Raw genomic sequence first — 28,000 nt, 5'->3', positions numbered from 1 at the left:
AACAGTTTCAACATCTGTATAATAGTTGTTCATTTTTTTCGCTGATAATTGGTTAGGGTGTTGTTAAAATTGAGTGGGCTGATTTCCCAAACTTTGTGGGTTGATTTCATCTAAGGGGAATTATGGATGTTTTGTAGCACATTGATTTTTGAGATCTGATGTCAGGAACCATTTATGGTTGTCAACTTCCCGGACCGAGTTTTCTAGCGGTTACTTGCTTTTACAATTTCTTGAATATTTTGCGATTGATTCGTTGAAAACAAATAAGTAAGATTATTTCTAAAATTTACTATATAGACATTATTCGTACAGTTTGAGTTTTTTATTGGTAACACCTCGGCCCGGGTTTTGCTCTCAAATATTTTCCATAGCCATTATGTCTACAATGTCATTGATATTTTATGCATGGTCAACCTAGATTAAAAGTTAGCGTTTCTTATTTTTGAAATTAGTTCCTCTCAGTGACAAATTGGCACTCTTGTCGTTCTGTGGTGTGTCCTATAGCCTGGATACAAGTGAGGGGAGGGAGGTTGTCACAGCAACTGGGCTGTACTAGTCTCCTCTGTCTGTATCTGTATTTTGTGGGACACGCTTCTTGTTCACAGCTGCATCCACTCCAATCACTCCATTCTGTAACTGCACACCTGCGGAACACAATTGATTACCCAGCGGAACACCGTTGATTACCAAGCGGCACACCAGTAGCTTTTCTCATCACTTAGACCAGAAATGTTTAAGAACAGAAGTTAAAACAAAAATTTAATTGATTGTTACTTATTCTGTATATTTTTGAAGGATATTCGCAGGACAGAATTGTCTGGATCTTGAGAACGGGTCAAAAGAATTTAATAAGTTGAATTTTAAATTAAATTCTGAACTGAAAAAAAAAACAAAAACTAACTCGCCTATATAGTACTTATCCATGCGAAAATATACTGAAAAAATTTAGATTAACTAAAAATATTTTACTTGAATGGTTTTGGATTGATCTTGGCTTCGAATCTCGAACATGATTTTCTATTTTCATTACTTTTCATGAGAGTCTAGTTTGTCAGTTTGAGGCCAGTGGATCTTATAATCATATTTCTATAGGCTAGAGAATTTAGCTTCTGACAAATGATTGATATGTCAAAAAAGATAATGATAGCGCCAAGACAAATTTAGAATTAAGTTTAATTTTGGGCATTATTTGTTGACATAGCAAAAGAGTTCGACAAGTAAGTTCTTCGTTTGCTTTCCAGAACTTTACAAAGAATAACTTCTAAGTTTCTTGATGTTCTTTCAAAACCATCACAAGAAACATACTTTTCAAAAAAAAATAAGTTAAGCCTAGATTTATTGAACAATATGCTTAAAAGTTATTAAATTTTAAAAAATGATTATTCTGAAAAGTACTTCAAACTTGAAGACAAAATCTAAATATACACAGTTTTCGAAAGTAGAAAGTCCAATACATATTGTGAACTAAGAGAACGCCAGCCACTAAATATTAGGCTAAAACCGTTTGTTCAATTTATCAAGCTGTAAACCTATCCGATAATGTTTCATGACTTGCACTCAGAAAAGACTGGGCTAATTTCTGTTGTTTTATACCTAAGTCCAGAGGATTAAAAATTGAAACTTAGCAGTAAATATCTGACAACTGGTAAGATCATTTTAAATCATGCCGAATTAAAAATTGGTCACTTAAATATCAATCAAAACTTCAAAACGACCAAGAAAAATTTTTTATATATAAAACGGGATGACGGCTATACTCGATCCTATTAATTGCTTCAAACGTCGTTAGAAACCAATTACTAGAAATAGTAAAAATCTATTTCGAATCGTTGAATTAAATGTCGTAGAGTTTTTATGCAGCTAGTCAAAATGTGTATCAAAAATTCATAGCCCTTACATTCAATTTATTTTGAAAGTACAGCAAGTCTATAAAATTCCAGCTTCTAGGAAGGAAGAAATTGAAAACTTAGAAATCACTCACAAGTGGTTCAAGGGAAAGAACGCATTCAAATTACAATAACTCTTTATCATAAAACAAGAGTCCGAATCAGATTCTGAGTCTGAGTCAAAACAAAAAAGACATAAAAAATGCTTGAGTAAATTTATACGAACAAACCGTTGTTATCCGAAACTTCCAAATGGCATCAATGCAACAATCAACATAAGTCAGATTAGTACTTACCATAACTTGGCTGTTAAGAAAATCTAGTTCTTAGGTATTAAGCAAGTGATAAAAGTACAAGATATTACGCTTTAGGCTAATTTAAAGAGCTCAGTAGAAAAAAAGGTTTGTTCTACTATTAATTGAAATATATTTTTTAAGCCGCGCAATAAATTTTTTGTATAGTTAGAGTGCTAATTTTCTTAATTCTTAGACTGTTTAGGATGACCTTAGGTTAAAAGTGTTATTGGCTATTATTACGTGTTAAAAGACCTCCTTTTCTCATACCAATACCTGTCTGACAATGTAATTAATTTTTGAAAGTAAGGCTTTTTTACTGCTGACATCAGACTTTTGATAATGAATGTTTTATGGAAAAAATGGACAGTTTAACCAATCTTAAAAAGCGTAGAATTTCCGAACTATGGGTATTGGAGTTTTTTTGGCTACGTGTTTGGCATTTTTATAATTCTCGAGTAACAGAGTAAAGATCATTGATGGAACCCGGGTCGAGGCTTCAGCGGAAAAATAATTGAGATGAAAACCCGCGGTGCTTAGATCTTATATTATCCCTGCTTAGATCTTACGTTTATTAGAATTCAAATGAAATGAATACGCCAATTTTTGTGAAACTTGCATTGAAAAAACTCATTTCTCTACGCAAAACTTATTTTTAAATATTTGAACATTTTTCATTTTACACAGCAAACTATTTTTTGAAATAAACATAGTGGTAATTATTTGTGCGGTAAGAATTTTGTCGAAATTGATGAGAAGTTTTCTCTAACATATTCTGACCTATTTTTGAATCGTTGCATTAATTTGTAAGATTTTAAAGATATTTGCGAGTTTTTATAATATTTTTTTAACGGCAGTCGCTGTATTCATTGCTCGAAATCTCACAAATAATCTACGCATTAACCAGTAAAATTATAGACTGTAAGATACTTTATAATTGCTTTTCACCGTTCACACCTCGACACGGGAATAGATCCAAAAATTTGCGATTGCTGCTAACTGTATATTGTCGTATGGCTTGTTGTTCTGTCTACAAGTGTCGTTTCCCAGCACAGCTGTTCTCTGGAGAGACAGTTTGGCCATCGGAGATCGGAACCAGTCTCCGTACTTCCCATCGTCCATCCCATTCTGAGCCGCCCAAGCACTGCTGCTCATAAGGGTCACAACAGCACCCACCTCTCTTTGTCTGGATATCACCTGGAACATAACCCTGGTTAAGGCCCTAGACAGAATCACCCCCAGAGATTGAAGTTTCGTTCATTTCATACAAAGATCATATATGATTATGATTTCATACTGTCCATACTTGATTTCTTCGAACGATCCTAGAATGAACCCTAAGAAATCATATCTGATCCTTGTATGATTATCACTGAATCATATATGACCCTAACATGATTACCAAGAAGCATCAATTTCTGCTTCAATTTACGTTTTCATTTTAATCAAAAAGGTAGCTCTTATGTGATTCCCCGGCTCCACTTTGTGCTCCGCCAAAAGACCATGAAATGCAATACTTACTAAAAAACCTTGGTCCAAAAAACTTGGACCAAAAAATCAATATAATTATAATTAAATTGTCTTTTTCTCTGAAGCCAGTTTTTACCTATGAAAGCTCATTTATTAAAAATTTGCAAAAAAAATTGCATTTAATTTTTAATTCATTTTCTAAATACGCATAAAATACAATGTTGAAAAATTTTAGCTCAACCAAATTCTCAAATGTGGCCTGCAAATACGATATAATAAGTTTAAATACCCTCTGATTACATTATACGGCAATTTTGGGCATCAGTCAATATTTTATATACTATATATTACTTTGTATGATTTCAAAGAAATTTTTTTTGATTTGAACGGAAGGTGAAAATTATACAATTTTCCATCTATAATTTTTTTCCATGACTGCTATATGTTTTCCAAAAAATCATCATTGTCTTTTTATGAGTACTATGAAATCATAAAAAATCATATATAACCGGGCACGACTACTATATATCTTATATGGAATATTATGAAATCAATGAACTTTGGTGAAAGGGGCTCTGATCAGAAAATAGTATTATAGTCGCAGGATAGTATGGCAATATTTGCACAAAAATCTGATCAGTAGTCTCGTAAGATTTTCGAACGCAAGAAAGTCTGATCAGTTGTCATTTGGGCCTTGGTTTGTCTGATGAGGGGCCACTTGGGTCTCAGATTGTTTGATCAGAGGTCAGTTTGGAAGGGTTTGATCGTGGTTCACTTTAATCTGGGACGCTCTGATCAGTGGTCAATTTGTTCTGAAAGGATCTGATCAGAGTTTAGATTGGTCTGGGATGATCTTATCCGAATTCACTTTAGACTGGAATGGTCTGTTTAGAAGTCATTTTTATCAATAAACTCAAACTGAGTAACAATTGTGACGATGAGCGTGGATATAATTAATAAAATTTTTTGCTTGACTAAACTTTTTCCTTGACTAAACTGACTTTTGCTTGACTAAACTTTTCCCTAGCTTTTGTGGAGGTGTCAAGGTCATCAAGGCACTTGCAACTCTAATCTTTAAACCAGTACATTGAAAGGCTGGGATTTTCGAGTACTTATTCTGGATAATTATGTACGTTTTGTGAGGTAACGAAGCCGAAGTTTAATTCTTTGTAAAAATAGCACCAATGAAAAAAATGAGGGATAATTGGGGTTTAGAGAAAGAGTTTTGAGGTGAAAAATTTGCGGGGTGAAATGACAGAGGAGTGAAATGATATGGTGTCAAGATAAGCGTGGTTAAGGTAATTGGGCGAGAAAAGAAGTAGAACCAGTCCCTAAATTAACAAAAAACCAAATTTTCCAAATTTTTGGCACTAGATTTGCGGTTAGCGTAGGGTTTCTTAAACCCTAGAAAACATAGTGACACAGAACAGATGTTAGTGATCAAAAAGCTAGTGCAAAACGGCTCAAAATCTTTAAAAAAATGTGTTGAGTAAGAATTGAGATAGATCACTTCTTCAAACAGGCTCAATCGGAATCAGTTTTGCAGCAGAAAAGCAAAAACATCGACCAATCAAACAGAAGTTTTATGAAGAATCGATGGCAGCTTATTAATTACACCAATTACACGGTGAAGAAGAATGCTATGTTCGGGCAATAGTCTGTTGTTGGGTTATGGACTTTCGCAAGCGGAATAAAAAGCGTTTTTAACTAAGTAAAAGAATTAATTTCTCAAAAATGAGAGAATAAAAAAATGATATTTTACAGTAGAATTTAGAGATTTACAGGAGAGATCTGATTATTAGATCAAGATGGTGATTTGAATTTGGGGATGAAAAAGGACTCAAAAATCAGCTGTATATATACCCATTATCAGTGTGAAAAAGTCAAGATACAAAACTAATCTTAGCACCGTGATTTATAGTGGGGGTCGCAAGGGTTACCCAATATGGTTTGCTTCTGCAAATCAGTCGCAAAGGGAACCATAAATGGAATGCATTTGCACTTTTCTAAGAATTCATTCACACTTCCGGAGATATCATCATCATTTAATACATGCTGGGAAGATTTTACATCAATTAATCTAACTCTAATAATAGTTATCTAGATTCACCAATTTGAACCGAATATTGATTCTCAGCACCATTTCTTGACGATTCATTTATATAATTTCTTTGATCAAAATCAAATTGCTTGTCTTTCTAATCTGGTAAGTCAAACTTTCTTTCTAATTCTCACTAAGTTTAAGACTATAGTTTGATCGAAATTCTAACACCCCCACTCAGACTTGAGCTGATTGCGTAGAGTCTGTTCCCATCAAAACTGCTCTGAATGTTTCCACTTTCGAAACGGGTAAGGACTTTGTGAAGATGTCCGCTGCCATTTTGTCTCTAGGAACGTAATGAATTGAAATAGTCCCATCCTCTGTTTTGTCCCGGATGAAGTGAAACTTTGTTTCGATGTGCTTGCTCCTTTTGTGCATGACTGGGTTTTGGCAGAGTCTGATACAACTTTGGTTGTCTTCTCCAATTGCTATTGGACGTTTCTGTTGGATGCCAAAATCCTCTGGAATTTGTTTCAGGTAGAGTGCTTCCTGAACTGCTGCTGCCATGCCCTGATATTCTGCTTCTGATGAAGAAAGAGCGACTGTGGCCTGCTTCTTGACACCCCAGCTGAGTGCTGCGCCACGTCCGTTGAGCTTGAAGTAATAGCCCGTTGTTGATTTTCTGTCGTTCACGTCTCCAGACCAGTCTGCATCACTTTCCCCCACTAAATCATAACTAGCCTCTTTTGTGTAAGTAAGTTTTAAACCTTTTGAACCTTGAAGATATCGCAGAAGTCGTTTTCCGCACATCCAGTGTTGATTGGTAGGTGCATTCATGTGTCTGGACAGAATGTTGACTGTGAACATGATGTCTGGCCTCGTCTGTTTGGCCAGATACAGAAGTGATCCAACCAAGCTTCTGTAGATCCTCTGGTCCACTTCTTCGTCTCCGTTCTGTGCTGTCTGAAGTTTCAAATTCAAATCAGCTGGAGTTCTTGAGGGTTTGCATTGATCCATTTGAAACCGCTCAAGCATTGTTTCTATGTAGCGTTCTTGGTCGACTGTGACTTTGCCCTCTTCTCGTCTGATTCTTAGACCCAGAAACCAGTGTAGTCTCCCTCTGTCTTCCATGTGAAAAGTTGCTTCTAGTGCCTTCTTGACATCAGAGACCACTGTCATACTTCTTGATGCTACTATGATGTCGTCAACCCAGACCAAGATGAAGGTGTGATCCTCTGCCTCTGATCTTGCAAACAAGCAGTGATCGTTCCTGCTTCTGGTGAACCCCTGTCTCAGTAGGAAGTTTGCCAGCTCTTTGTACCAGTTGTTAGCAGCCTGTTTCAAACCATAAATTGATTTATTTAGTCAACATACTAACTTCTCCCCATCTGATCCGCGTTTTACAAACTCCTGTGGCTGTTCCAGATACACTTCTTCCTCAATTGGTGAGTGCAGGAAAGCAGTCTTGACATCAAATTGGTGCATCACATGGCCCTGCTTCGCTGATAGTTGAAGTAGAATCCTGAATGTCTCTGGCTTGCAGGTAGGCGCAAAAGTCTCAAAGTAGTCCAGTCCTTCCACTTGCTTGAAGCCTTTCGCCACATAGCGCGCTTTGTATTTGTCCACTTGACCACTGGGTCCCAATTTCACTTTGTAAACCCATTTGCCCGGTATGACGTCCCTGTCTGTGGGTGGTCTCACTAGGTTCCAAGTCTCGTTGTCTTGGAGTGCCTTGACCTCGTCCTTCATTGCCCGGTGCCACTGGTCCCAATCGTCACCTTGCTTGGCTTCGTAGACTGTTTTGGGTTCCACATAGTCGCCCTCAGTCACAGCAAGATGGGTCCTGACTTCTCCAAAAAATTGCGGAACATTCCTTGCTCGTGTCCCTCGTCTGGGCTCCGCTCTGTCCGCGTGTTCCAGTGCATCTTCATTGAAGCCAACTGTCTCTAACTGTGAGAAGTCTTCTGTGTCACTGTCTTCCAGTGAATCTGAGTCTCTGTGACTCCCTCTTGTTGCAGTAGATTCTTCATCTAGTGCTGTTTCTCCAACATCCGAGGCCTCTTGTCTCAGTGTTGTTTCTTGAGTATTCACGCTCCCTGCATCATGCCACTCCTCCTTTATTGCAGTAGATGTGTCCTGTCGTTCTCTGTTGTCATCGTCTTGATGACCATCATCTGGGTGGCAGATTCCCAGTTCCGACCCATCATCTAGTAGGTCCGCCGTTTCTTTGTTGTCAGGGATTGAGCCCACTTCAGACTCCTTGATGATCACATCTCGAACTGCCATCACCTTGCGTGTGTTGGGTATGTACACCAGGTATCCGTTTTCTCCTTCAGTGTAACCCACAAACTTTCCTTCCAGTGCCTTGGGTTCAAGTTTGCTGACTTCTCTGTCCCTCTTCCTCATGAAGACTGTGCAACCAAAAATAGATAATTTACTAATTGGAAGCTTAGGTTTTATACCTCTCATCAGCTCTGCTGGGCATTTTTCTTCTCCTCGTCTCACAACCAAGTTTCTGATCCTTGCTGCGTGAAGAATTGCTGCTCCCCACATCATCTTTGGAAGTCCTGACTCAATGAGCAAACATCTTGCCATCTCCAGCAGTGTCCTGTTGCACCTCTCAGCTAACCCATTCTGTTGTGGCGTCTCTGGTATGGTCTTCTCCTGTAGAATGCCTGCATCTAAGCAGTACGTCTCGAACTGCTCTGAGAGAAACTCCTTCGCATTGTCTTGCCTCAGCTTCTTGGGCGTCCCCACACTGAGAACAAATTTCTTCAGGCTGGCCAGTGCTTCACTCTTTGCCTTAAGCAAGTCCACAAACACAAACTTCGTGTATTGGTCTGCAAACACTATGCAGAACCGGAACCCTGACAGTGACTCTACTCTGAAAGGTCCCATCACGTCTGTGAACACCCTCTCCAGCTTCTCTTCTGCTTGGGTCTCTGCCACTCTTGGTACTGGAGTCTTTGTGATCTTGGCCAATGCACACACATTGCATACATCATCGAGTTCCCCCACTGTCTCTGGTGCATTCCTGACCACATCCGCTTGATTCAAATGACCCAATCGTCTGTGCCACTTCCTTGCACTGTCAAGTTTCACGCAGTTGGAACTCATTTTGAATTCTACAACGCTGCAGGGTAAGTAAAACAAATTATTTTCTTGTGTTAGTTTTACCCGGGTTCCCTTCTGGAGTTTCATGCAGCTGTTTCCTCTCTCGAAAGTGAAGCTATGTCCCCACTCCGTGCATCTTGAGACTGATAGGAGGTTTGAAGAATAGTCCGGCACACACAGAACATTTTTGAGTTCGCATTGGAATTCCCCTTTGTTAGAGGGTATGCTGATCCTCACACAGCCTCTGCCCACCACTCTGGAAGCCTCTCCGTTGGGATTTCTGACCACTGATTGAATGGGCACAAAGTCCAGGAACGCATCGATGTTCGTCACTATGTGATCTGTACAACCACTGTCCACTAGCATGCCTGCTGTCTTCCACTGGGTAAGAGCTGCCCAGCATTCCTCGTCTGGTGTAGCCAATGTTGGACCCATTGCCACTGACTCATGTTTGCCTCCATCTCTTTGTCTCTTGCATGCCCTGTCTAGGTGACCCTTCTCACCACACTTGCTGCATTGTGCTGTCTCCTTCCTCCTGCAGTCCTTGGCAAAGTGTCCAGGGATCCCACACACAAAGCAGTTTCCTTTCTTGGGTCCCTTCTTGAAGTCACGCTTCACTGCCAGTGCCACTGAACCACTTTGTCCCTTGTGTCTCTGCACCGTGCTCTCATGAAAGTTCTGCAGCCTTTTTCTCAACTCTGTGAAGTTCGTTGCCGGGTTGAAGCTTTCCTGTATTACAAAACTTTCATACCTCATTGGCAGACCATTGAGGACCAAGGCGTTGAAGAGGGTCTCTGAGACTGCTTCCCCTGCTTCTTGTAGCCTTGTGAGCAACTCCTGTCCTCTGATGAAGAAGCTGTCCAAATCCTCAGAATCCTCGAGCTGCAGTCGAGCTAGCTGTGCCACTAAAGTCACCACTGTCGGCGTCTCCACACTCTGAAATCTCTCTTGCAAAAGCTTCCAAGCCTTTGCTCCATCTCCAATGCCGTCATCTCCCACACAGTCATGTCTCATCAGCATGAGGGTTGTTGCATCTAGAGTCAGTGCCAGATGGCACCACACATTGTTCCGTTTCTCCTTGATGTCTGCAACTTCCTTCTCATATGCATTCTTCAGCACCTTGTGGTTCTTCTTTTCATCATTGGTTGCCCCATTGGCCAGTGGCGCAGGCTCATTGGGTTGCTCCTCTGTCCCCAGTAGTGATTTGTAGAGTCCCTTCGTCTGCATCATCGCCACAAATCTTGTGCTCCAGATTGGAAAGTCCTGTGCCTTTCCTGTGTAGGTCAGCAGCTTCACTGTCTGTTGATCCATTGAAGTTTGAGCAGGCAAAACAGTTGTGAAAAGAAAAGGTACTAAGCAGAAAAGGATTATGACTGTCAACAACAAATTAGTTTTGTTTTGGAAATTAATTTTATGACTTAAAAAATTGCTGGGCCCATAACCTGTTGGGTTATGGACTTTCGCAAGCGGAATAAAAAGCGTTTTTAACTAAGTAAAAGAATTAATTTCTCAAAAATGAGAGAATAAAAAAATGATATTTTACAGTAGAATTTAGAGATTTACAGGAGAGATCTGATTATTAGATCAAGATGGTGATTTGAATTTGGGGATGAAAAAGGACTCAAAAATCAGCTGTATATATACCCATTATCAGTGTGAAAAAGTCAAGATACAAAACTAATCTTAGCACCGTGATTTATAGTGGGGGTCGCAAGGGTTACCCAATATGGTTTGCTTCTGCAAATCAGTCGCAAAGGGAACCATAAATGGAATGCATTTGCACTTTTCTAAGAATTCATTCACACTTCCGGAGATATCATCATCATTTAATACATGCTGGGAAGATTTTACATCAATTAATCTAACTCTAATAATAGTTATCTAGATTCACCAATTTGAACCGAATATTGATTCTCAGCACCATTTCTTGACGATTCATTTATATAATTTCTTTGATCAAAATCAAATTGCTTGTCTTTCTAATCTGGTAAGTCAAACTTTCTTTCTAATTCTCACTAAGTTTAAGACTATAGTTTGATCGAAATTCTAACATCTGTTCATACAGAACATGCGTTGAACACAGCTTATTAAATTTATCTCTGCTCCTTTTTTTGATACAATTATTTAAGCCCATTTAATATCAATTTACTGTAAGAGGAGGTCTATTTGGAAATAGATTTCGCAATACCTGGAAAACTGAAGGTGCTTCCCAGGTGGGTTCGTGGGTTCCAGCATCGAAGAGACCCAAGTCCAGATCAAGATCAGCAGCCCAAATGCATCTACGATTGCACAATGAAACACTGTCTAGGCCCACAAACCTGCAAAAGTTCAAAAAAAAACAAATTTTATCTGGTTATCTTCAGCTTATATTATAGTTGTGCGGGTTTTACTTAGGAGTAAAAAAGGATCGACCAATTATTTAATTAACTCTCGTGGCGGTGACAACAGTCGCATAACTTACCAATAAAATGACCATTTAGCACCTGATTAACACAAAGAAATTTTGAAAAAGTTGCAAAACTCTGCTTTGGAATTAGACTCCAGAATCTCATTCTGGCACTCTTTAATCTTCAAAATTCCTAGATGAAGAAACACTAGAAAAGATTGCTAGAAAACTATTTTTGTTAGGGGGTCTAAGCAGGTGCAACTACTGTGAAAATGGACCTTCAAAACGGAATCTCATACTTACAAGCCTAGTGTGCTAACTACCTATTTACAACAATTGGTCTTAAGCTTTCGAACTTGGACATATCTTAAAACCTGTTCTCACGTTCTTTCTTGTTCCTCAGGGCTTCATTTCTCGAGCCAAGTATACGTTGAACAAGCAGAGCTTCTTGTCAAGCTACGTCAAGCTCATCTTATGCACAATTTACATTAGGTTGTTTTCTCTCAACCTTCTGAAAAAGGGATCTCAACCTTCTAAAATATATATCCCAGCTTGAGTTGCCATCCGGAAGTGACCTCTGCTCAGACGATCCCAGACCAAAGTGTCCACAGATCAGACTAAAGTTCGCTCAAAACATCTTGTGCATTCGAAGTTGTCTCTGATCAGACCTTGCCAGACGGAAATGACCTCTGATCAGAGCAAAATTATACCATTGTCCAGTTGATTATGCGCTCAAAATTATATCTGGTCAGACTATTGGGCGCTCGAAATTGCCTCTGATCAAACTCAATTGTGCTCAAAATATTTTTATCAGTGAATGGTTTTCACTCTTAACGAATATCTTTAATTAATTTCACTTCATAAAAATTGATGATTGCAGTAGAAAAAAACACATCTGTTAAGAAAAAACTTGTTTAGTATACCATTAGTGCATATTTCTGACTCAAGAGATGAACTTAGAAAGCTTTCCTTAAGAAACGTTGTAGTCAACAGTTAATCAAAATTGTCTCTTAACGAGGACCGGCATTTCCTATCAGTTGGTTCAGATCAGATCCATCAGTTTTAGATGTTTCTCTGATCAGATTGCTGCTTTTTGTTACTTTTTGGCAGAGACAACATCTCTCATTAAAAAAAATAAAATATCGAAAGCAAAAAATGCGCTCCAATGGTTTCTGATCAGACTAATTTGCGCTTGAATCCGCCTCTGATCAGGACCCAGGCGGAAATGACCTCTGATCAAACCATTACCATCCGGAGGTGAACCCTGATCAGACCATCCCCAGGCCGAATGACCTCTGATCATACTATTGTGCACTCGAACCAAATATCAGACCCTGTAATTTTGGTCTGGAAACGCACCCTGTGCGTTAGATTTGGGTCTGATCAGAGGTCACTTCCGTCTGACACCTCAATCTGGGATGTAATGGAATTGAACTAAATAGCTTTTGTACCTCGGTAACAAATAAGACAAAAATTTTGGCAACAGAATTTAAAATTATCAAATAGTTTTATTCAAAATTTGGAATAACAATTGTTTTTTGAATTGTGCTTTTGTCCTGAACAATCAACGTTCTGCAAAATTATTGCAGTCAATTGTACAAATGCCTTCAATTGTATTTTAAAGAATGAATCACAATTTTTTCGTTTCCAATTGATGAAGACCCAGAAATTGCTGTGTATAGGTAGTTCAAATAAATAACTAAAACTTAAAAATTGATTGAAGCTATTTTATAAAAAATAAAAACACAAATTATCACGAAACCTTAACAAAATTTTTCCAACATAATGAGAGTATCTAAAACCGAATTTTTTGTCAAGCAAATTAGCAAATCAGTCAAGCGAAAGAAAAAAAATTGTGTCAATCGTTTTCCAAGTTTCTTACAAAAAATATCGAACATCGGACACTAATCAGCTTGTGATTGTTCGTCTGATTACTGATTTGAGTTGTAGACGTTAAGCTTAGAATTTGTTCTGTAGAAAATAGCTATTTTATTTTGATCGTTTTTGCTCCAAGGTAATTTGTTACCGTCATCTAGCTTAATAAAACTTGATGGAGGTACCAAACAACTGCATGACAACTGCTTCTGTTTTCAGAAAATTCACTCTACCACGAATAGGTCATTGATAATCTATTTTCTCAATGATGCAAATAAAAATAGCTTGTTCTCTTTGTTTAACCACATTTTTCTCAATGGAAACGCATAACTTCACGAACGTCAAGGAGGATAAATAGGTGCGGGATAGCTTTTTCTCGGGATAGGATATTTAGGTCATCTAAATATTCATTGGTTTTCAGCGCTAGATCATAGATGAACCAAACTTGTCTATTAAATAATTCCAGAAAACACATCACGAATGATTTAAAAAGCTCTAAGAAAAATCAGCTGATTGATCTATAGCCGTTCATTATACGTCAATTATGGTCCGTTATACAAACGTTTTTGGCTCAATTCTATATATTGCCAGCGTTTTATTGTTCGTAATTTTTTACGTAATGATTTAATTACAAAAATCCGTTAATAGTGGTACCAAACCTCTGCTATCATTGCATGACAGCCAATTGTACTTATAGATATTTTCCTCTGCGAGTAGGGAGCAATTTCTAGGGTGTTTCCACTTTCCATTCACTTTCATTTATTAGCAAGCTTCTTGTTGCCATCAATTTTATCTAAACGTAAAATATTAGAAAACAACTGGACTCACAAGCTTTGGGCTCGCAATTGCGCTCACAAGAGTTTGCTACTGAAAAGTTTATAGTTTTTTTCATTTTTTATTGTACAGTTTTTTTTATTATGGTAATGGGTTCAACCCGCCCCACCAGCAATCACTTTAACTCTGAACTTTTTATTTTTCAATATTTTGAGATTTAGAAAATTATGTCAGGTCACTAGTGGGTTGAAATAAATGTTAAATGAAAACTCAATTTTTTCAAGTAATTTGATTCGAAAAGGGGTTCGAACTCAAATTTTTCTGCAATATTACATTTAATTGCTATTGGTTCTTAATACGAGTTCAGCAGGCGATATCAAATTTGATCACTCATGGCATAATTAGTTTTCCAACATTTATTTTGACGTACGCTTAAATTTCCGTAAGAATCTCTTCGTAGTCGCCTATTTTGATTTGCAAATAAGGCAATAAAATGCTATGCGATTTAGATTGAGTGTTAAATAAAAGACCTAAAACGGTTAATTTCAAAACTAGTAATAGAAAGGTTGTGATCTGCTTTTCAGTAAGCAAATTTATGCGCATTTAACTCGTATACTTCACAATTGGACAACTGCCCTAATGGCTCGTAAGGTACTTAATTGAGTGCAGAATTACAGAGCAAGCTTACTATAAGTTTGAAATGAGTTATTAATGTTGTATCAAATCCTCTATAAAGCAAGGCATTCAAAATTCTTTACTCCCCCCTTTCTTTTGGATTCAAAAAATAGAGAATTAAAAGAACATAGCCTGCGATAGTTTCTGTTGTTGGAGACATTTCAGCCCCATTTTGTTTTGATAAAAGCCAGGCTACAATTATAGCTGTTAACCCTTAAATTGATCTGTTAATATTATTCTCCTAACATCAGAAAAGTTAAAAAATCACTGAAACTTTTGCCCGGTAAATACTAACCAATTTTTGAATAATGAGTTGAACAAAACCCCCAGGTAGGTACACGAGAGCCAATGTAAGAAAAACAACATATAACTTTTAACTTTTTTAAAAATAAGATCGTTGCGATGCTATCATGACCAGTTGAACTCTTTCATAGAAGGTTTCTCAACCAAACTATTAATAATTGCTCTCTGTGAGACATGGTCAACAGATAACGACCCGACCTCACCTTATAAAATCATTGGCTTTTCTAAAATAGTAACGCATTATAGATGCGGCCAAAAAGGTGGAGGATGCGCTTCAATTTAAATATAACTGTCATTTACCGCTCACCAACATTTGCAATCTGAAGTTTCTTAGATCTTTTTGAAAATTATTTGACTACTATTCATCATTTCAAAGGACATGAGATCACATTGTCTGCGGAGGTTTCAACAATAACTTTTTGGGCTCACACAATAGCAGATATTTTTAATCTGCTAAAGTGCTTCAATTTAAATCTGCAGAACCACTTTGCAGCACGAATATCCATAAACAGTGGAAAATGTAAAGATCATATTTTCATTGATAAGTTTTTTCTTGCAACACGGTTAGAACTGATATTTCAGGCCTTTATTCTTTTTTGATCAGAGCTAACATTAGTACTGAGGAGAACTGTGTCGCAAAAATTTTATACAGAAAACTTAATAAATTTGCGGAAAGTGAAAAAGTTTTTAACAATTTGTTTCTCTTAAATCAAGAAATAAAGCAAAAGGAAACAAAACAATGTAGATGGACAGATCAAAGAATTAACAGATTTTATTTGCACCTTTAGGAACCTGAAAAAGCATTTGATACCATATGCCGTAAAACAGTGATTAAAAACTCGAAAAGTACGGTTTCCGAGGGCTTTTTTTGAACTTAATGAGGATTTTGCTCGAGAACCGCCACCAGTACGTTGAATACAATAAATTTGTCTCAGAAGAAGTTAAATTATGACGTTCCGCAAGGGTCAGTTTTGGATCCGCTACTTTTCCTGTTACACAATTTTGCTCTCCCAAAAATTTGTAAGTTTGTATGTAAAAAAACAAGTCTGTTTGCAGCTGATACTACAATTTACTCTGCCGCAAAGCAGAACACTATTTTTTTTCTAATGAAGTTAAGGAAACAAAGAGATGGTTTGAACAGCATAAGTTGACTGGCATAAATTAATGACAAAAAATGCAGCATAATTAATTTCAGAAAACGTGATAACTCGAGAGACTTTCTAGCAAAAATGTACAAAATGTAAACGAAGGTACGTACTTAGGCATCATTATAGACCACGAACTAAATAACAAATCTCATGTCGGATTAATAGAAAAACAGATGAGCAAGTTTTGCGGAGTTTTGTTCAAAGCAAGATATTACTTTACAAAAAACACTTACTACTTTTTTATGAAAGCTATGCCAATTCTGTAATAACTTCTGGTCTTATTGTTTATGGTTGTACAACTAAAACAGACCTGAATGAAAATTTCAATCTGCAAAAACGAATTGTTTGAGCAATTTTTTTAAAACGGAAATTTGGTTCCGTTCAATCAATAATGAGCAAATTCAAAATGCTCAACATATTTGAACTATGTATCAGAAGTTTTCCGAGAAACTTTTTGCAACTGGCAGACAAATCTGTTCATAAATTTCTTAATAAGAAAGAACTTCTTGCTAGACGAGTAACTTGGAATACAACTAAAGCAATTTTATCAACCAAACGATGTCTTAAAGAAACAGGAAAAAATCTTTACAACGACAGCTCAGATTGACTCACAATTATGCCGCTGAAAACAACCTAATCCCAGTAAATACAGCTAAAATGAACCGCCATCAAATAAATTTTTTGACAGAAAACTTTACTTTCCTTTAAACTTTTGAATATAAAAACTTAATAGGTATGTTTTTTTACATGCGTTAGGACTCCTTCAATATACTTCCGGGCTACCCACTCGATGAGACATAATTCTTTTTGGGATGCCAGTAATATCTATTATTATACATATTTATAATGCTGTTCTGGTTAAATGCAAGTGGTGAAACCTCGCGGTACATTAATTTTTTCACTGATCAACATATAACTTTACCAATTTACGCAAACTTTGAAAAACGGGTTTAACATACCAGTCGGTAGTGGGGTGCATGTTGGCGAAGAATGATATGGAGTGGGCGACTGACGTCACAGCTAACTGGGCACTGGCCTCAGAGTCGCCCTTGTGCAGGTCGGGCATCCGAATTACTGTCCGGATGTACTCCTGCTGGAACACACAAAACAAACTAACATTATCAAAATACAGATACAATCTCAGTATCTTTTAAACACACCCCAACCCCCCCCCCCCGCGTTACCTATAGTACCCACCCTAAAAAGTCTCCACCCCTATTTTAGCTATAGTTATAACTATAGCTAAATTATGAGCGGAGATTGTATTGTTTACTAGATACCAAAAGAGGATTTTTGAAAAGATGGGTCTTTCCCATTATAGCCCTCCCCCCCCCCCCCCCATAAAATTATAGCCCCCATTATGGTATAGTTACCATGACTGGGGAGCTAAAGGTTATCTGACCACTAAGCTGGGGAGGGGGGCTATAATGGGAAAGATCCAAAAAAACTCCGAGGTTGCACGTGTCTTTTATGGGTGTTTCAGTGCATTTCTTGCAAATTTCTGGCAAATTTCAGTGCATTATTATGTATAGCTGCGTATGAAAGTATAAAAAATTAGTCTACAGATCAGATAAGCTAATATTAAAATGCACAATATGAGACTGCTGTTCGAGGTCAAGCTTCTCATAATCTGTGGGATGAAATCCGGGAATCGCAGACCGGCTATCGCAGCCAGTTGGAAATGTTTTTCATTTTATATTTCAATTCAATCAAACGCCATAGCATGGCTTAATTTTCTATACGATTACAGTGATATATGAAAAGCAAGTTATTTCCATTCTCTGATTTATTTTTGTTCTACAAAACTACCCCTTTTCTAGCACTCACGTACGCATGCGGACACACACTCAAATACATACACACAGGCACTCTCTCTCTCACACACACACACGCACACACACACACACACACACACACGCATACACACATACACACACGCGCATACACATAAATGCACACACACACACACACATACACACACACACACACACGCGCGCGCGCGCACACAAGCACACACGCACACACCCACACACAAACACAAAAAATCGCATTAAAAAAGCGAAGACACTAAAAACTCACATACACACAAACTATCCCGCGACAACACACACACACACACACACACAGAGAGAGAGAGAGAGAGAGAGAGAGAGAGAGAGAGAGATGCTGAACTACAAATACACAGATGCTCCCACATAAACATATTCACACACACAAACACACACACAAAGAGAAAGGGAGAGAGAGAGAGAAAGAGAGCTACAGAGAGACAGAGCGAGAGAGAGAGAGAGAGAGAGAGAGAGAGAGAGAGAGACAGAGAGAGAGAGAGAGAGAGCGAGAGAGCGAGGGAGAGAGAGAGAGAGAGAGAGAGAGAGAGAGAGAGAGCGAGAGAGCGAGAACGAGAGAGACAGACAGAGAGAGAGAAAGAGAGAGAGAAAGAGAGAGAGAAAGAGAGAGAGAGAGAGAGAGAGAGAGAGAGAGAGACGTAAAATCAGAAGCACACGTAAAGACGTACACACCTTCACTCGTCCAAAAAATTCTCGCACAAACACTTATTCACATACTCACCGTGATATCTTCATTGTTCTAACATGGCTAAAAGTTTGCTAAAAATTTTTCTAAAAATCTTCTTGCTCTAAAATGCTTTTACAGAACCCTAAATTTCCAGCTCAGATACTACTAGAGTTCATCCTAGATTTAACTTAAAATTATTAACTAATCAGAAACATTGTTTAGGACTTAGTTAGTTTGGGTCATAAAAGTCAGGATCAACAAATCATGCCAAGCAAGGTCTACATATCTTGTCAGTTATGATAACATTTTTTTATTATTTGTAAAAAGAACGTAGAATTGATACTGATTTCAAGCAGACGGATGAAGACTTGATAAAATTTGATAACGTTTTGCAACATATGGACAAAATCAATTTTTTGCTTGTCTGTGCATATGCATTATGTAATCTGATTATACAATTTTTTCCTTTAAGAAATGCAGTAGAAATGGACCATGTTACGGCTGCTCACTTCACAACTGCAAAAGTGAATTTTTTTCAGCCCATTTTGTTAAGTGGCTTCGTTTTTCTACTACCTGTTTTCTCAGACAACTGTCAACATTTTGTATGTTGCTTGCTGTTTTGAACTTTTCTAGAACGCATGAACATAAAATGCTCATTAGGTTTGCAAAAAAGTTTTTGCTACTACCTAAATAAAACTCTTGAAATAAATAAAGTTTTTTGAAAGTGCATCAACCGGGCCTTTTTAATAGCAGATAACTTGATCTAAAGTAGTTCATCGAAAAAAAACTAGATAAGTTAATTGCATTCAAATGCGTTCATAATAGTTTATATCAATTGCTTTACTAGTGAAAGACTGTTATTCAGCTACTCCTTGGATCTGACGACTTATTATGCGCCTAAAAATTATTATTGGACCTGTGTTCCACAAAAAAAAACTTGTGAGAATATTTTATTTTATTCAATTTTAAATCATATGAGATCAACAGAGAACAGAATTCGCCAAATTGGTCTGATTCAATTTCGAAAATCACAATAAAACGAAGAGTTTCAGCAAACATTGATATAACAATTTACATTTTTTCATTCTCCGAGTTATTTTTTTGGCTACACTTCCTTAGCTTAATTGACTTGATATCTACGGCAAAATATGTGCATAAGACATTTTACGGATACTTTGTTTAACACAAGGTTACACGTGTCTAATTTAACAGGTAACTATTCACTTTTTTTACAAACATAAAAATATAAATACACCGCATAGGCATAAGTTTATACGCAAGCTTATGTTTGAATATAAGTAATGTTCATTAAGCTCCTAACTGGATTGAAGGGTTAAAACTTGACTTCAACAGACCAGATAAATCACAATTGGCTACTGATCTGCCTATCACTCTCTAACAAATTGGACATTTAAGATGTTGAATTTTTAATTCTCATTTGCAAAGGCGCTCAATTATCTCGCTTGATGGTTCTAAATTGTTTATTAATAAGTAAATTGTTTTTTTAGACTCTAGAATTTTCAAGAGCTCTGTTTCTGGTTTTCTTTGATATTGGAGACCTGTCGCTGAAAGGATTTTGAATACCATGATAAAATCAGACAAGTTCCGTGAATGTAACTATTCATGTTTTTAAGCATAGCGTCTAAGATATGTCAACTTGGAAAGAAAAACGGTACGCTGAATTGTTTTTTCACGTTTTGACAACACAGCCTTCGCTATGTTTTTGCTTTAAAATTTCAAGCTCACTGTTAGTTCCAGTTTTGTGTCGCATATTTTCAACAATGTTTTCACTGGTTCCGCTCGGAAAAAAATAGTGAACAAATGGTGCCTAAGAACTTTTACCAGACTTTTCCTCTGTGTTCACCAGCTTTAGACGTACAAGTCCTCGACCAGTTTCCCCTTTTCATTATCGGACGTTTATCTTGAAAAATTTTTGCAAGAATTTTGCATGGTTACGCACCATCGTTCAATTTCTTTCAAGATTCTTGTAAAATTGTACAAAATATCGTCTATCGACCAGTTTATCATTCGGAATAGATTTTAAAAGTATGTGTAATTCCAAAAAACAAATTGTCTACCCAGTGTCTAATAACTTAGCATATTGTCCAAATTATCAGAAATAATATTCAGCTTGTCTACATCTACGCGAAATAGCTTAAAATTCATTTTTTGGTTCAAAAAAATACAACGATACCTGTTTGACCCGAGAAACTTGATATGAAGCTTTCACAACCGAATATGAGAAGAGGTTAGCCTTGTAATCATAAATAAAAAACTGATATTTTATATTTCGGAAATTGATCATAAAGAGCAAAAAATATTCCAGACAACTTTTTTTGAAAAATGGCAGCAGGTTTTTTCCATAAATTGTGATTATTTGTGTTCATCCATAATGATGAGATTAATCGATTTGTTTTTTAATTGGAATTTTGATAATCATCATTTCGATAAATTGAGGAGTATCATTTTTTGTGCTTTATCATTATTATGAGAATTATGAGGGTAATCAATTTCCTTTATATTGGGTATTTGTTATTGCTGATTGGGTATTTCTGTATTTTGGGCATTATTTGTACTGACGTTGGTTTTCATGTGGTTCTCAAGGAATGTGGCGGTGACTAGTTCCTGGGAGAGTTCCTTCAACAGGTGCTGGGGGGCCATCTTGTCCTGCTGGAAGAGAGAGAACTTGCCAGAGTGAGATGCCCCAATCAGACCACGCCACCCAGTCCTTAACTCAGCCTCATCTGCCCGAAATAAACCCAAGTTGAATTGAATTGAATTTTTGATAGCAAATTACAGTTAACGAAAACTAACATCGCAAAACTTATATTATATATCACTCAGAATTACACCATCACGGACAACCAACGAGCTAGATTCAAGCTCACTTACTGCAAGCCCTTTTAAGTTTTAAAAATGATTTCATTACTTGGCTAATAGTTGCTGTTAGAGCAGTCACCTTTGTTTCTGCTGTAGCAATTTCAATTGGCATAACACTAGATTTGCCGAAATTAGTGATTGATTGCTTAAAGCTAATTTCAGATAACAAAATTCCAATAATTTTGACGTACGTGAGCTAATCTGGCAGTTATTGAGCCGAGGGTTTTCATTCATTTCATGTCAAATTGGCACCTTGTTTTCAAGTTTGGCCAGAAAAGAGTGAGTATATGTACTCTAAAATCTTAATTAATAGAAAAAAAACCGCAGATAATCGCCCGGAAAAAACTTCAGCGGATAAAAAAAGTTTTGAAATTGTAAAAAAAATAAAGAATTGTTGAGCACAAAATTTGGGTACAAAAAGCGCTAAATGTTGAACCCTCGCCCCCTCAACAAAAACGATAACTTTAGCCAAACATACACTAAAACAACCTTAACTGTTCAGTTCAACTGTGAGTAGAAAGTTGCCCTCGCTTCTCATAACTTTACTTACTTTTACTGTTATGGTAAACTTCATTAGTGGTCACTACAGATTCCCAAATCGGACATAATCGACCGATTTGTGCAAGTGGATCTCACACGCAATCTTCCTACATTAATGAAGGGAAAAACACTTATGTTAGCTAAGTTGGCTTGCTTTGAAATATTTTGAGCGGATTAAGTCAGTCTTGTCCACAAAAGCAATTTGGTGAACACACTGACGGAATACGCTGTTTTTTCAATGGAAAATTAAATTAGACTTTACCATTTGAGTAATTAGATTTCACGATTTGCGTAAATCAGAACTAATCGTCTTTGATTATATAAGTTAAACTCAACTGTGGGAGAGGGGACATTTGTGCATTTAATCATTGATTAAACATATTACTGAATTAGAAAATTATTTTAACTGAAAGAATTATGTCAATCCAGGCCAATTTGAATCGTAAAGCCCTTTGTGGGGAACAGTCACGGATTAGTGCCAGTGTAGCTCGAGATTCCGTAAAAGAAATGCACTGGTCTAAAATAAAGCAGAATTAGAACTAAGTTAAGTAGTCTGTTTTGACCAGTAAGGTCACCTGAAAATAAAGGTTAGTTTCAAGTTTATTTTTACTCTCAGAGTTTAGAAAAAAAGAGGGTATTTTAATGAAAGTTACGGTAAAAAAAGGGTTTCATTTGAGATGCTCAGGCCTTAAAGTCTAAAGATCCCGGAAAGCAACTTAACAAACAGTTCTTTGGTTTTTCCAGGAACACAAATGTGTTAAGAGGATCAAAAAATACAAGAAATTTTGCATTCTGTTCAGAAAATCTTTTTAAGAATATCAGATAAAAATACTTCAAAATTGGTATGATGAAATATTAACCTCGTAATATCTTGGATTAAAAATGACTTCTGCAATGTTGTTCAAAAAGATAAAACGTGGATCAAACTACAGTTTTGTCAACGTAATCAACGTCATCTAAAATCAACGTTATCAAACTTGAAAACAGTCAACTTTTGCCAAATTCACAAAACAATTGGGTAGAGTTTTTAAAAGATAAAAATTATGATGAGAATTTGTGGCAAAGTTTTATAATATCAGAATGCTTGTTTCGATGGGCGTAATTAATACAAATTATGTTTTTCTAATTAAATTTTCCATTCGTCGGATATATTTTCTGTTGGTAGGTGAAAATATATGCAAAAATATGTTTAAATAGAATTTTTTTCATGGTACTGACCTAAACATAGAGGGAATGAGAATTGTTCAGCCTGAACGCACTTACTTACAGAAAAATTGGAAAATGCCTAAGTTCTAATGTGAAAACTATTTTAAAAAACTGATGGAGGTGGTTAAGCAACAGGCAACAGTAAGCGTTTGTCAGATTAAGAACGCTTTAAAAACGAAAATTGATTCCAACATTAAAATAACTAAAATTTCTCAATTTTTGAACGATAGACTCAATAAAAAGCACGGTGCACTAACATCGGCTATTTTCTGATATTTTAGCCCTATTAGATGATAGAAAATATTAAGCGTTAGTGGCAAATGCGACTACGCTTATCTTGATTACACGAATGATGTGATCTCAAGTTTTGCATTCAAAGTTTATATTAGAGTCTGTGATTCTTTGAAGTATCGGTGTATCAGTGTACAATAAATTTCCTTAGACATTTCATGGCGCACAAAAAAATTACCAGTTATGCTTTTGATAGGTAATTGTCTAACTATTAAATTTATCTATTAAATTTACTCTATTACAAAAATTGGTTATGTCATAAGACGCCCCTCAAGATACAAATATCTTAAATATCAATTTAAAATGGGGCTGCCATTTAAATTTTACAACTTCTTTTGAAATTACCAAAAGATTTTTTTCACTTGGATGGAAACATTAGAAGATGCTCCGAAAAAATAAGAAAATGCAGTACATTCAACAACAAAATTTTTCAAAACGAACAAAATTTTTCAGAAAGAAAGATTTGGTGTATAAAAATTTCACTAATCACTTTGATATTTGGCCGAAATGAAGAGATTTTTTAATTTTCCAAAACAATTTGAATTGAAACAAGAACGAAGCAGGTGCACATCTGTTTATGTAATCAGCCAATATGACTTCCAATGTGAAACAATTCAGAACAAAAACATTTAGTTTTGTAATTGTTTTTTCAATTAGTTTTAATTGTGAAACAACTATTGTGATATTTAAATTAATTATTAATTATTAAGCTGCAATAGTGGTCAATTTACGAAAATAATTTTAAAAACAGTTTACTGTACCCTAAATAAAAACTTCATTTTTTTCTTATGCAAAGTCTTCTAGCTGAAGCGTACAGAATATTTGTTTTAAAAATGCAGTTTGTTCATCCTCCAAAAGTGCAGATGCTTCAAGTTAAGTTTCTGATTATTCGAAAAAAATTTGTAGGGTTGCTTGCAATGCTTTTCATTGAGAAGCGAAAGTTTTTTGTTTCAATAAAACTGAAAAGAGGACTATTTAACTATAATTTTCCTATGAATAGATAACAAAATTAACCAGATTAAAGATTGATTGAAGCATTCGTTCCGCTAAAAAAAATTCTGGAAAAAAAACAATGCGCAATGCGAGACAACTTGAGGAAAGCAACTGTCAAAAATTGTAACTCGTTTTCCAAATGAAAAAAAAAATCATGAATAGAAGCTCTTCTTTCTTTTTGTGTTCATTATGTAGTAGCAAACATTTTTTAAAACAAAGCGATATTGAAACTAAAGGACTCATTAAAAGGCAAAAAACAAACAATCAGAACACTAATTTCAATTTCAGCAGTTTTAAATACAATATCAACACAAATTTATCATTAAAACTATATATCTTGTCATATTTTAATTGGAAAACTGGAAAGAAAAAAATCAAAAAATACTGCAAGCTAAAAAAAAAGATGTCTGGGAAGTCTTGGATTGGTACTGTATAAGAGCTCAGACGAAATCAGTACTGATTAAACAAAACAAGACGTGTGTTTCACTGAAGAAGTACTGATCAAGAGAAAAAATATTAACCCTTTTTTCTAATGGATGCAGAGATACTCACATTTGAGCAATTTTAAAAAGTATACTTTATAATAGATTTTTATTGCTGAAAAAAATTTAAAAACTGTAGATTTCACAGCAGAAGAGTTCTTCAACGTCCCATTCTGTATCCATCCAGCTGTTTTGCAAAATACATCTCTGTAAAAGTTGTCCTTCCAAAACCAAAAGTTGGCATCATTGTCATAAACAATTCTGTTGTTAATTTTATTGGAGAAAAAACTACACAAATCCAAAACTAAAAGTTTGCTAAAGTTTTGCATTTCTTTGACAAAATGGAATATTGTTAAGATTCAGTTACCAAACTATTTTAACTAAATTTACCAAACTGTTAACATTTTTTTTCCTGGTGGATTTTTAGAGACAGTGGCATTTTAGGTTGCTGAAAAGTTTTATGAACAATATTTGGTTGTTTGTTTAAAGAATTTTTGGAAAGATTTTACATTGCCAATTCAAAATAAATTATTTATATACCATTTACCGTCTATACAGCTATCTTTACATCTGAAAAAAGGAACTCTTACCAGAGTCATCTGCAACATGATTGCTGCTAGATACTCCAAAAAACGTTTGTGATACCATTTTAGTACTTTTGATTGAAAAAATATACTATTTTCTTGAGGCCAAAATTATGGCGGTGTTTGACGCAACTTACAGCTGAACCAAACGTGCCCTTGAAAATCAAATTCGCTTTATGATTTTTCTTCTTCATGACACATTTTGCTTTTCACGGACACGTGTCCGCGCACTTTTGATTGACCCATAAACTTCTCACATCAAATCTTTTTGTGACATTTTTCACCTCTTATTGTCAGTACTCTTCGAATTTTTTTATTTTGCGCTTTTAGTGAATTATAAAGTGAACTATAGTTAATTTTGAACTTTCCCAAAATCTGGCTGTTTTTTCCTCATGAACGAAATTGTACACGTCTTAATGTTTTCCAGTTTTGCTTAAAACAACCATTAGTTGATCAAGGAAGCCGATTTTTGCTAATAATAAAAAAATTAGGCTGTTTTTTTTTAAAATTGTTACAATTTCTCCATCTTCGCTAACGTTTAATTCCTTCATTTTGTTTCAGCCAAAATTCAAATTTTTTCAGTTGTTATAAACGACTCATTTTTTTGCACAATTATAATAACTTAGAAGTTGTTGTTTTTCGGATGAGGGCAATAACTTTTGTTTGAACCCCCAACCCATAATTAAAAAAAGAAAACTTACTAAATTTAATAATTTTTCAGAAATATCCAAAATTTTCAATTGAAAAATTTGTTGGCAAGATATCTTTATTCGTGAAAATAACAATCCAATGAATACCCAACGGCAGCTTGTGGTCATTGGAAAATTTGTTTCGCAGCTCGTGAAAAAAATTTTCTTAGAGGTCTTAAGAAGTTGACTCAACATTTATGTAAAAGTCATGAATTGAAAAACATCATGAATTTTGAAAAAGCCTGAAAAAAAGTCTCCTAATTGACTTCGGCTTCATCTGGGGAGGTACCAAGTGAATCGAAATTTGATCTATCTTGATTCTAGGTAAGTACTGATAAATGTTGCTAGATCTTTTTTAAATGTGCTTTATAATTTTACATCTTAGTATGTCTTGCCGTCATGGTTAATCTCTTGGTTATCTCGCTAAGATCTTGTTATTTGATACAAGATCTTGCAAGTTTGTACAAGACTCGATGTTTTCACAGCAAGTGTCATGTCAAGATCTTGGCAAGATTTTACATGTTTTAGTATGTTTCTTGTCAAGAGGCATCGGATCTCAGCTCAATGGGTTGATACACCCTAAAACTTCAGTCAATAGTGAACCCGCCCCCCCCCCCCCACACACACACACAACAACAACAACAACAACAACAACAACAACAACAACAAACCGATACCCTTTAAGGTTTTCAAGACTTAAATTTTCATATGTTGAGGTCTCAAGCCGGGTTTCAAAGTAGTCTGGGCTTCGGCTAGAGATCTACCCACCTGGCTCAAGTCTGGTGACGGGCTGCGGACGCCAGAAACCCTTGAAAGTTGCCCGATAGATTGCCCGACCACAACAACAGCTTTCACTGTCAGCAGCCGCGCCAGCACCTGTTGCATACTGGGAATAGAGGGCAAACGGAAAAGCCCAGATATTCGGACCCAGTAAGCTGATTAGAAAAACCGGCAGGAAAAATAAGTAACGAAAAATTAAAAATAATGTGCAAAGGTAATCCATATTGTCAGTTCATAATTTCCGAGCTAAGTTTTCGTCATAAGCGTCTGTGAACTAAACATCTTATGTGACAAAATTGTGTAAATTTACGAGTACGTTTTCCAATTTGCAATTCTTAAAACAAAGTCTTGAAGTTGTAAATTTAATGTTGGGACAAAAATCAAACTCAGTACCTTTGAGTTGAGAACCAGTAATTGGTTACACGTGAGGCGTAAGGAACGGAAAAGGGGAATTTGTTAAGGGGGAGGGGGTTGAGGAGTGGGGGGTGTTAGGTGAAAAACGTGAACAAGAAATTGCTGTAATTAGCCATTTAGAATGTATTTAATGAGAGGGAATTCAATTCCAAAACAAACACTCAAATCAGAGCTTAAATTTATCCACACAATTGTTATCCCAAAAATCGCCTCTCTCGCTTTGGTGAAGTTTTATTTTAAGCCAGAAGAAACGAAAACAACTTATTTTCTGTAGAGAAATGCACCCTGCGGCTTTAAAATAATGCACAATTGTCAAAATCAAGTCAAACGGAAACGAGAGATTTCATCCAATTAGCATAAAACACCAATTAGCCTAAGTTTAACTTTAAAATTTATCTTGACCAAGCGTGTTGGTTTTTTTCAGTTTCCATTAATATTTCTCAACCGAACATGGTACCCCCTTTTTTCAATCTAGTATATAATTGAAAAAAGTTGATTATTTTTACGGGATGGTCAAAGTGTCAAATAAAGTTTTGCGCGATTGAGGGTGAAAGATAGGGTCGGGGGAGGTTTAGGGGAGGGGGTAATTGGTAAAAAGAATGGTATAGGGGGGTAACTTTTGTAGTTTGACTGAATTGACTAGTTCTTCTGAGACTTGTTTA

At 36.1% G+C, this 28,000-nt stretch overlaps 1 protein-coding gene and 1 long non-coding RNA gene across 2 annotated transcripts in view; one reads left to right on the top strand and one right to left on the bottom strand.

The window, feature by feature from the left end:
* The window catches only part of LOC142353304 (uncharacterized), a 168,706-nt gene extending 147,572 nt beyond the window's left edge, over positions 1-21,134 (top strand). Inside the window, exon 5 of the long non-coding RNA XR_012761042.1 lies at positions 21,084-21,134. This is a non-coding gene — a long non-coding RNA (uncharacterized LOC142353304). The remainder of the gene's footprint in view (positions 1-21,083) is intronic.
* LOC142353303 (spondin-2-like) lies at positions 318-27,613 on the bottom strand. Its single transcript, XM_075405535.1, has 6 exons — positions 26,913-27,613; positions 21,060-21,223; positions 16,925-17,058; positions 10,993-11,122; positions 3,180-3,376; positions 318-644 (listed from the first exon to the last, which is right to left on the bottom strand). The coding sequence occupies exons 1-6, from the start codon at positions 27,145-27,147 to the stop codon at positions 449-451; spliced, it is 1,056 nt and encodes a 351-aa protein (XP_075261650.1). The 5' UTR covers positions 27,148-27,613; the 3' UTR covers positions 318-448.
* Positions 27,614-28,000: the final 387 nt, after the last annotated feature.

The sequence above is a fragment of the Convolutriloba macropyga genome, chromosome 14, assembly GCF_964194025.1.
Source record: "Convolutriloba macropyga chromosome 14, txConMacr16.3, whole genome shotgun sequence".
Classification (NCBI taxonomy): Eukaryota; Metazoa; Xenacoelomorpha; order Acoela; family Convolutidae; genus Convolutriloba; species Convolutriloba macropyga.
The sequence above is the reverse complement of the archived record's forward strand: the minus strand, read 5'-3'. Positions and strand labels throughout refer to the sequence as shown.

What these genes read in the sequence shown, in the direction of transcription:
- LOC142353303 (XM_075405535.1), bottom strand. Translation starts at nt 27,147, where the DNA reads ATGGATTACCTTTGCACATTATTTTTAATTTTTCGTTACTTATTTTTC. An exon ending in CGTCACCAGACTTGAGCCAG is followed by an intron (nt 21,224 to 26,912) that starts GTGGGTAGATCT and finishes TATTTCGGGCAG; the next exon opens with ATGAGGCTGAGTTAAGGACT. An exon ending in AGAACCACATGAAAACCAAC is followed by an intron (nt 17,059 to 21,059) that starts GTCAGTACAAAT and finishes TGTGTGTTCCAG; the next exon opens with CAGGAGTACATCCGGACAGT.